The sequence below is a fragment of the Orbicella franksi genome, chromosome 12 (genome assembly GCF_964199315.1).
Source record: "Orbicella franksi chromosome 12, jaOrbFran1.1, whole genome shotgun sequence".
Taxonomy (NCBI): domain Eukaryota; kingdom Metazoa; phylum Cnidaria; class Anthozoa; order Scleractinia; family Merulinidae; genus Orbicella; species Orbicella franksi.
In genome coordinates, this window is record NC_138156.1 from 11,035,404 (window position 1) to 11,046,261 (window position 10,858).

Here is a 10,858-nt window from a genome sequence, read left to right on the forward strand (position 1 = left end):
CATTAACGTAGACTTGGGAACCATAATAGTTGTACTGTGCGAACGGATCATCATGGAGCATACCGAGGTACGAATCTTCCATGTTTATCATTTGATTGCCGCGCAAATATAAATTTAATTTTGGCGGGCTTTGGACTGAAATACTCCGACTAAAAATAGAGATCAAATTTTCTTGATTGACATTTTCCTTCAAATCATGGCATGTAAATTGAAAAATCTGTCAGATTTCACGCCTGACAAAAATTTGTCCTGCTCCAAGGCAGGACAACGGCGTCTTTGAAGTTTGGTAAGCCTTGACCAAATTTGGTAGATCTAAAAATCACCGGAGGCACTTGTCTCAGGGAATTGATGACAGATTTTTTCGCAAAATAAACAAAAATTTGCCCAGTGCATCTGGGCCCTTAGTTACTAATTAAGTTTTGAATATGAAACCCACAATGCAACCTCCTGTACCTTACCTCTTTTAACTTCTGCATGTAGCTTTCCACCTTCTTGTTCATTTCAGTATTGCTTTCCTTCAGAGTGTCTGCTGATGTTTTGAAATGAGAAAGCTGGAAGGAAGATCATAAAAATTACAAGCATGTAAATATTGATTACACCACAAAATTCAAGCATCACATTGAATATTTGTCGAAATTCAGAACTTTTTTCATTAGCCCTTATGTTGTTCCCTTGCCAAAAGAATATTTCCTTACTGCACCCTAATAATTTTATACATATACATTTGTCACCTAATTATATACAAATGAATAATACCTCTTGACTATCAGTCCCTTGTATATGCTCCTCTGTTGACCCCTTATAACTTGATACATCTAAATTATCCTTTGTTTACCACATGTACCTCTATCAGTCCCTTACACAGTCAGATAATCCTTTATTGACCTCCTAATAATATTATTGTATGCACCTCCCCTGTCCCTGGATTACAGTATATGCAATACCCCTCTATTGGTATGTCCCTTAATCTTTTTAAGACATCCATGAAGAGGGTGCCAAAGGGTTTAAACGTGACAAATGAGGGCAAAAATTAGTGTGATGCATGAAAAGTATCAAAAGACATACACGTATGGTGTGTAAATTTAGGAATGAAGCCAATGTTGATAGTAGCTAATTAAAAAGCAAGGGTGATGTGTGAATTTGTTTAACATTTACAAGTTAATCCCTCCCTTTCCACCCTCTCCTGGCTCCTGCCTCAATAGACACTAGCAAGTTTCTCTTGAGGTTAAATGACAGTGGTCTTCATTGCATGTGTTTCAGAAAAATCCTCACCTCTTCAGTTCTCTCATCTAACTGAGACTGAAGTTCCAATACTTGAGAAGACTGTTAACAAATATCAAAATAAAGTAATTAATATGTATGGTTGAAATAATGTTATCACTGAAAATGAAATGGCTGCAGATCTGAAAATAAAATTGCACTGTGCAATGCAAGTTTTCTTAATATCCAAACAGATACATTTAGACACTAACCTTAGAAAGCCTTACCCTAACATGTAACTCTCTTCCTAGAGATGAATCAAACTGAAAACTGCCACTTACACCTTTCATAGCACAATACCTTTTCTTTCCGAAGTTTGACCAACTCATCCGTTTTGCTATTTAGTTCTTCACTAAGCCATTTATTCTGTCTTTGAATGAGCTCCTTTTCTTGCTCAATTCTCTTTTCACGAAACTGGGGATAGAATATAATGAAACGTCAAAACTACCAGTCAAAAGTTAAAACTACCAGTCAAGGTATATGAATATAAATTGTCCTGTAAAGTCAACTGAACTGAGCTGAATAACTTTACATGTATTTAAACATGATGGAATAATCAGTAGAGCTGGACAGATCATGCATTTAGGCTTAGAATGAAATTTAAGGAAATTGAAATACAGATTGTGCTCTAAGAAAGTTTGGGGGGATAGCGAGAATGACTTTTGAACTAGTACATGATACACCATACAGTAGTTCGAGCTTGCCTGTGGGCGAGCCGGAAAATAAATTTTTCTTTATACCCTGGTCAAATAATAATGATGCAAAAATTGTGTGATGATTTAAACAAAGTATTGCCTAGGATAACAGGGCATTTACTAGGGTGGCAGCTTATGCTGGTTGAGTACATCTCACAGGCTGTTAACATTAACAACATGTAAAGTTACAATAAAGACTGCGTTCTGTACATGCTGTATTGGTTCATACCATTCTTGAGTACTGTATGTATTAAAGTATAACAAGATGTCCAAATTATTGTTGTTTTGCATGCTTTATCAACACCTATTAGTACAGCAAACTGTTTTTTTTTTTAATTTTTTGGTTATTTGAGAACACTTGGGAAACTGACTTGTAAAACACTTGCATGTGGCTTGTGCTTTTGAAACTTCTCTTGTGTTTAAGATCAAATTCCTGTCATGTATAATGAAAGCATAGTGGTGAGTGCATAAATCTACAAAACAGCATCCACCTTAAAGGAAGTTTCCTGACTTTGAATTTGATCAAGTTTTGCCTGAAATATAATATAAAGCACTTATTGCCAGTCAGTGACAACACAAACAGCATTACACCAATATGCCATACATACCACCTCCTAGTTTACATGTTTATCCAATTTTACATCACAGTTTATAAACAATAATATTATTAGATTCGGTTTTTGTGATATCCAGAATAATCAAGGTCGAGGTAGGGGTTGTCAGCCAAAGCCGAAAGCTGAGACTGATAACCCTTACCGAGACCTTGATTATTCTGGATATCACAAAAACCGAATCTAATAATTGTTTTATTATACATTGAACAAAAAAAATGGAAGTAATGTTTTTGCTTCTTCACTGACAACAGCAACACAAAGTGTGCGAACTTGACATGATTACCCTTAGAAACCATGCACCACGGTCATACATGACACGATCACCCTTGACCTTGAGCGTCCTTGACATGATTATTGTATAATCTTCAGAGATGACATTACAGGAGCTGATTTTGAAAATTCACTGTACGTTTTCACCCAATCAGAAAAGAGACAGTGAGTTCAATGTATAATAATAATAATAATAATAATAATAATAATAATAATATACATTGTGCGCACTCTGATTGGTCAAAAACCCATGTTGTTTCAGATTACAAAACATAGAAAAAGCGTCTTTTATTGTTTTGCTCATGTAAAATCTATATCATAAAGCAAATGAAGAAGCCTAAGCTGGGTATTACACTGTGATTAAACACTCCGGACATTTGAGAACAATTGAAAAATGCAGAAAACACTCGCCTGCGGCTCATGTTTTCTACATTTCCCTTGTGTTCTTATATGTTCCTTGTGTTTTATCGCAGTGTAATACATGACTTAGGCTTCTTTATTTGTTAATTATATACATTATACATGTATGTGCAAAGTTTAAAGTGTAAAAAAAGGTGACTGGACCTTTGCATTTACAAAAAATTGACAATTTACTTTTTAGTGATAAGTTAATAAAGATGGTGAATTTTAAGCTCGGTAATGAAATGTGAAGGTGAATTAATCAACATGACACGAGCGTGGGACAAAGAAAAATTCTGAGTCTCCGACAGGAATCGAACCCATGACCTCCCGAACACCGGGCGGGTGCTCTATCCACTGAGCTACGAGAACTCATGGAGAGCAAGGTCATTTAACTGAGTTCATATATGATAGGTGTCCTGCATACTTTCTTAATTGTCCCACGCTCGTGTCATGTTGATTAATTCACCTTCACATTCAATTTACTTTTTTTATTTTAAAATTCTTGGTATAGTATGATAGCTAGCTCTATCTGCTTTTAATTTGATATGGGGTTTAGGTACATGTACATTTGCAGTTTAAACTGAACACAAATGAATGCAAGAATGCAAGAATGCATGAATGCAAGACACCTCTAAAGGTATACGCTAACCTTAAGTTTCACGTACCTGAGCCTCACACTTGGTGGAACTGGCTTCTGCCAGTTTTTCTGACATGGTTTTCCATTCCTCTGAAAAGACACAAAAAAACACAAAATGTTCATATAATTACCAAACATAATGCCAGTTATTTACAGTGCAAATCTAAGAAGAATGAAAACTTCAATTGACTTGGACATGTTCACTGTACCTTAATTGATGAGATAGCAGTTCAAAGTTTATCAGAAGGGTAGGCAGTTTATTTTATTTGTTATCTGATTGATCCTATATAATTGCTCATTACATTTACAGGGACAGAAATTCTTTTCCGCATAATGCAGAACAATAGATAATCAGCTTACCATTTAATCTGTCTATCTCCTGGTTTTTCCTCTCTACTACAGACAACAGCTCCAGTTTCTCAGACTCAAGCTGTTCATTGAGACGTGATACCCGTGACTAAAAGTGGCACAAAAATAAGGCAATAAATTAGATTTCCTATACCTACATGTATACCCTTGGGCAATAACTAACTTGCATGTACATGTATAATTATAATAAAAATTCTTGTTAATTGTACATTGAAGTCTCAATCTCTTTACTGGGAACTGTAGATAAGTTTGGATAGTTTGTCACTGGAGTTATTTTGTTGTATAAATATTACTACCCTTGGCATTTAGCTTTGGTTGATAGCACATGTACCTTACCTTCCCCTTGACTTATCTGGATATCACCACAAAATTGTTTATTATTGCAAATATATTCAGCTGTGTTTACAGTATACATGTAAACAGCATCATTTTAACAAGGCTTACGTCTGTAAGTTGTGATCCTACAGTCCATAGACCATGCCGTAAGAGCTAAAAGTACTGGTGTATTACTTTAACGTTGGTTGCTATGGTACATGGGTGAAATAGGTAAGGCCCACATGTACGAGCCAAGTGGCCCATCAGGCCAGAGCTTATTCAGTTTTCTATAATATGAAATTACTGGGAGTATTTCTATTCCTCTCTGGATGGGATTATAGTCCATCGCAGGGTTACCATACAAACAGCAGTAAATTTACCGGTACCCATTTATACATCTGGGTGGAGAGAGGCACTGTGAGAGTTAAGCATCTTGCCCAAGAACACAACTGAATGACCTCGCCAGGGCACAAAAACCTGGATCACTCGATCCAGAGTCAAGTGCACTAACCATGAGGCCACCATGCCTACCAGTATGGAATGAGTATCCTTGTAAATACATGTAGCTACATCTGTATTTTGCTGAGTGGGATTCCTATCATTACAAATTCATCTAAGTATACTACAGTATAAGTCTGGTTTTCCCAACAGCTTGCTGGTATGTACTGGAAAATTGACAGATTGACAAAAGACAGTCACATGTCTTGCCTAAGAACACCACACACATGGCTGACCAAGACTGCAAACTGGCTGCTCTTAGGGCCAATGTTCTATTCCAAAACTCATTAAAGCTACACTGTATAGATACATAAAAGCTTACATAATTTGTTGATGCATCTTCCTTGATACTCTCTACTTCCAGAAGTCTTTTTTGCTTTTCTGTAAGTGTAACAACTAAAAAAGAAAAAACAAGCAGACTAATTCAGTATACTGCTTAACTCTTCCAAGACCCTTTTTGCTTCAAAGAGGTAGAAAGTTAATCTTAAGTTAAGTTCTTATCGTATGACTTCAATTAGTCAAACTACAAATGAGCTACATGTACATGTTAAGTGGTTGATCTGAGCTGGTGTCTCAACTACAAGTCTCACTGTTTGATCCTTGTGAAAATTTAGGCCCATTAAAAATTTTCAGGAAGAATTTGGTCGCAACAGTGTCCATATGTTTTGAATTCAATTAGGCTTGACTGTTAGAAAAACCTTTCAGGCTAAGTAGCTCCCTGGATTTTACTATTGCAGTCCTCCAGATTGGTGAATAAATCTGAATACTCTTTATAACCTTACCAGTCTCATCGTGTTCTTTCTGAAGTCTTTCATTTTGCTTCTGCTCTGACTCAAGCTTAGCATTGCAGGATATAAGCTGCTTCTCTATCTGGCTGAACTGTTGTTCTATAAAGTTAATGAAACATTGTAAGCTTTATATTTGCGTCGAAACAACCAACATGCCAAATTTAAAGAGCAGTGCATGCAATATTAACAATACAAACCCGATTTGTGAGAAAACAGTATAGTTATACAAATTTTTATTCAACTCAAACCTTAAATAAGAGCTGCATTAAGCTAACTAAAGCGTTTTTGGCATGTTTTTCACAGATATAACAGAAAAATTCAAACCTGCGTCCACACGTGCACGTCGAAGACTAGCCATGTCAGAGCGGTATTTCTCATCTTTGTTCGAGTGCTCATCAAAAACCTGCTTAACTTTGAGTAGAACTGTGGCTGCATCTTCACTCAAACTGGCAAGCTGAGCAATAGTTTCGCTCGAAATTCCCAAAGTAACGGACAAAGTTTTAACTACTTCACTTTCCTCCACTGCGGAGGCCGCCATCTTGCCAGCTTGGCGCGGTAAGAGGTCACGTGATGAGCTAGGATATTACATGACATGCTACACGACATGCTATATCAACGTAACGTGACAATGAAACTGAGCCCGCAGTCACAAACAGGGGGTGACCGAACCGAGCGGAACTCGAAGAGGAATCCGGTCAATCCAGTTAAACTGGATTTGAAAACAGCTCTTACATGAACTGACCTGAACTCATTCGCGTCCCTCCCTTTCCAATGATTTTGTCCAAAAAAAAAAACACTTGTAAGCGTTCAAAACGTAGGTGCGTTGCCATATGAGACATCTAATTTTGCAAAGCAGGGAGCAGATTTCGGATTGTTAGACGGATAGTAAAAAAAATTTCCTCCGAGATTAGTGACCCAATGGCTCAGAAACGTGACCACATGTATATACCATTACGCAAATTCCTGCCTACGTCTTCCTTCCGGGCCGGCATGTCCAATCCACCGTTTATTCAACAAAGTCACGCCAAACTATCTCTCCCCACATACTTTTTAAAGTAATATAATGAAACAATAGTTTTTACTCATCAGTATTTCCCAGCCTTGATCAGGACTGTTTTTATTCAGTCTTCCTTTTCAACTTCGCTGAAGTGGGTATGTACCGGAGAGTACTTTAAATCGCAACATGTTGTTTTCAGGGGGTGGGTTTGGGTACGTTTGTTGGTTTATCAAGTCAAAAGGTTACCCACATGATACGTATGCAAATTTCACGCATAGTCACTGAATTGGAACGTGTTCTTTTCTTGTTGAGGGTTAACGAAAGCAATACCTTAGTGATTGTTAGTACCGGCTACCCAGACGGTCAGAAGCAAGAAATTATCCTAAGTTATCCGGTTTCAAAAGCGCAGAGCATATCCTATACAACAGTAAGTATCTGGCTATAACATTTAAACTGGTTTTGTGTCATTTATTGAGCTTTTTGTGAGTAGATGTAGTTCGGCTTCGTTTGGCTTAAGTTATTAAATACCTGTAAATTATACGGGGGAGTTTATATTTTCACGGGCTGACGGTTAACTTCAGATCGCAACGAATACTTTGCTACGAAGTAAGCAGTTCTATACCCGTAAAGTGATTCTATTTGGCTCTCTGCGTTGCGGAAAATAACGAGATAATTGGCTTTATATTGGTGGTAAGTAAGCGTTGAACCGTTTGGTAGAACTTACGTTACGCATCATTTCATTACAAGATTTTGACTAGCTTCTTTATAACCCTTGGACTTCGTACTGTCCATATAGTGTGTTGATGTTATCAGCCAGCCATACCCTGTCGGCTGATTGCAGCCGAAAACGAGCGCGCAAACAGAACTTTAAAACACTGCTGTGATGTTGTGTACATCGCGTCGTACTGTTTAACTTTCAATTTTAAAGACCGCTTGCAAGAAGGGCTTATTATGTTACGCTTAGATGAAAGTCATTCTTAATAGTAATATAAGGATTTTAATCGCTTTCTGCGATAGAAAGTAGTAGAAGAGGTATCAATTTGTACGCAAAACGTGCTATCTGTTTACAAAGAAAATATCGCAAATATCGTTTGCAGTAGTATCGTTTGCATAAATGTCCTGCATCGCTTGCATAATTTAAATTGCTAATTTTTGTTGGCTTTTGTTGAAGTCTCGGGCGTAAGTCAAAACACATGCCACAGACAAAGTCTTGTACATGTGGCCGGGTACTTAATTACCGCGAAAACACGTACCCGATCATACTATACGACAACACAAGAGTACTAGTGTTATAACCTTTTTCACTATAAAATGAAAACTGACATGGTTAGGTCCAGACCAACTTGTAAATGTAAATTATCATGGAATGTAACTCTGCGTGTGGGCAGATTTCCTTTATCGCGCCAAGGTTCCACCGCCTGAATAGAACCAAACGGCTCTCGGGCCCAGAATATCGTTCAGTAATAGGCCTCATTGTCGATAACCGCCATGTTTGTTTTTACATGCAAATCAGGCACGTGATTTCTGACGGGGTAAACAAGCTAAAATCGGCAAATTTCATCATGTCTGATGATGATTTTTTCATATCCATGCTTTGGTTTCAGTATTGGGGTGAAAATATTCCAAGTTTTACACAATTTCGGCGCTTTTAGAAAAAGAAAACGGCTCGCGTAGTTAATAAGTCAAGTTATCAAGAACCTTTTTCAAACTTAAATTAATAATAAAATCATTACTCCATAACTTGGCTCCCAAATGTGATTTTGGTGCAGACACCTGACCATTTAGGCTGGCTAATTTGCGTTACAATACGAAAACCATCATGGCGGCTATCGTGAATATGGGCTATGATACAGTTTTGTTTAAGTTGTCAGTTTCTGGAATCGAAAAAAAAAAGAGAATCTTCAGCTGGTAGCACTCATTCATCATGTTGCAATAGCGGCCAGAATTTTCCTTTTTCGGTTACAAACCTGTTTTCATTGGAAGCTACAAGAGTAACAAAATTGTTCAGATCTTCCCAAGCCAAATGTTAACTAATATTCTAGAGCCCTTCATTGTTTTTATTACAGGTTAAATGTCATAGTTTCCATAAAATGTATCAACTACTTTTGTCGACCCTCGTAAGTTGTTATTACTGTTGACTTCTACATGATTTTGTTCACGTCTTTCCCCTCAGCTCTTTGCTAGCACAACAGAACTAAGACAAACAGGATCAATATGGCATTGGATACGCTCAGCAGTTTTATGATACTGGTCTGTGCTGTCGCCCTGGTTATTTTGGTCTCGTTGACTGTTTACACGTGGTATAAGTGGCATATGAAAGAGGTACAACAAGCGGCGACTCCTTACCAGGCCGCCAGCGCCGAGCTCGCCATTGAAATGACGTCACACACACCTCACCATCCGCAGTCGCATTTTCAGAGGGGCTATTTAAACACAGTGGGGAGGGACAGTCCAAACCTGAGTGGCTCACGGACCTTCCTGAGCGATGAGGTGTTGAAGCAAAAGCCAAACCTACCCCCGCCTGCGTTTGAGAGCAAAGACGTTGTCTTCCACGCCAACGCAGAGCGTAATCCTGACGAGCTAAAATCCAGCGACGTAGTTTTCCACGGGAACGGGCCATTCGCCGATAACACAACGACCAATGGGATTCAAGCTGGTCAAGTGGTATACAATGGCGAGGGCACGAGCGGGAAACGAAGATGGACCGAGTCCACGGTCCCAGCGGAAGACGAAGATGAAAACGATGTCTCGCATAGAAAAAACACGTATCTGTGAAAGAATATAGACTGCAATTCGTTGAGTGTAGTTTTGGCCGCATTTATCGTCCCTCATTTATATCAATTTTATAGCTTTGACCCTGAAAGGCTAAGTCTTTTAGACTTGGAAGCCTAACATATTTTTTGCATCGCGAATGTTTAACTGAGATCCGAAAATACGGGAAATTTAAAACCTCCATTTATGCGTTCAAATGTAGTTTTGTCTTACTCATCGTTTGTATCTTAGACTTGGTAGTAGCCTTGCCTAATTTACAAGATGTTTCACATAATGGCACGCCAGTATGGTGAATAGAAAAGACTTCTAAGCTAAACTAAACTCTTGACTGTCTAAAAAAAAATTAAGTTCTCAACGCTTTTCCTTTTCTTAGATAAAATCAAATGAATTCAACTTATGCTTTGCGTTACGTGCCAGATTGAGGAGACTAAAACGTACAAGTCGCTAATATTAAAAAAATCGTAAGAAATTTCTTCTCACGTTTGTGTTGAATCAAAGATCTCGGATTCTTAATGTCGAGGAGAATGAAAATCTTACTGTACTTTGCTATATTACCATCTGCGTTGCCTTTACAAGTAAGTACTTGATGTTTTTAGGCCAGACGCCACCTTAAAAATTAGCTATCCTGAATTCTAGACTTATTTTGCCAACAAGATAGGTGAGCCCAAAGGCGAGTGTACGGTCAAACGTTCCTCATTTTCTATTTTATGTTTCTTATTGCAACGAGAGTATTTGTAGAGAAGAATTCTTTATGTTTCAAATGGTAGTGGTAATCCTTATATAACGAGGGGCATATCAAACTACAAAAGGTAAATAGCATTTATAATTCACCTCATTGGCACTTGCCGGAAGGTAGAAGTAGGTTTATTTGTCATAATGTATCTTTCTTGTACATAGGGGTATTTTCATAAGCGCGTGTTAGATAAGGATGTGATAACCAACACATCATGGTTGAGTTTTGTAAATTGTGGGAATGCACGCATACTAAAATGATCTAAAATATATTCCACGGTTGTTTTTAACCCACCTTTTTTGATGATGTCTTTTGTATTGAAAAATGAAATAAAGTATCAGAGAATTATAATATCAGTTTAGAGGCATATATAGCCGTGTCAGATTTAATGGCGACTGGAGTCACGCAATTTCCTCTGATTCCCCAAACACACGGCAGTAGACCGAGGTGTTAATAAGAAACAATAAATGTGAAATTTTTTCGTTCCCTTTTCATCAAGGTTCAGTTT

General features: G+C 37.8%; 2 protein-coding genes across 4 annotated transcripts in view; one reads left to right on the plus strand and one right to left on the minus strand.

The window, feature by feature from the left end:
- The window catches only part of LOC145464103 (nucleoprotein TPR-like), a 48,365-nt gene extending 41,946 nt beyond the window's left edge, over positions 1–6,419 (minus strand). The window contains exons 1-9 of one of the 3 annotated variants that reach the window (XM_081447916.1): positions 6,173–6,419; positions 5,843–5,947; positions 5,383–5,456; positions 4,239–4,335; positions 3,907–3,968; positions 2,447–2,488; positions 1,561–1,674; positions 1,273–1,323; positions 459–551 (exon numbers count right to left, since the gene is read on the minus strand). In XM_081447916.1, coding sequence (XP_081304042.1) covers positions 459–551; positions 1,273–1,323; positions 1,561–1,674; positions 2,447–2,488; positions 3,907–3,968; positions 4,239–4,335; positions 5,383–5,456; positions 5,843–5,947; positions 6,173–6,386 — 852 coding nt within the window. In that variant the 5' untranslated portion in view covers positions 6,387–6,419. The remainder of the gene's footprint in view (positions 1–458; positions 552–1,272; positions 1,324–1,560; positions 1,675–2,446; positions 2,489–3,906; positions 3,969–4,238; positions 4,336–5,382; positions 5,457–5,842; positions 5,948–6,172) is intronic. The other 2 variants (XM_081447917.1, XM_081447918.1) reach the window with 2 other exon arrangements.
- An 89-nt stretch (positions 6,420–6,508) lies between these two features.
- Positions 6,509–10,701, plus strand: LOC145464150 (uncharacterized). Its single transcript, XM_081447965.1, has 2 exons — positions 6,509–7,272; positions 9,019–10,701. The coding sequence occupies exon 2, from the start codon at positions 9,060–9,062 to the stop codon at positions 9,618–9,620; it is 561 nt and encodes a 186-aa protein (XP_081304091.1). The 5' UTR covers positions 6,509–7,272; positions 9,019–9,059; the 3' UTR covers positions 9,621–10,701.
- The last annotated feature ends 157 nt before the right edge of the window (positions 10,702–10,858 follow it).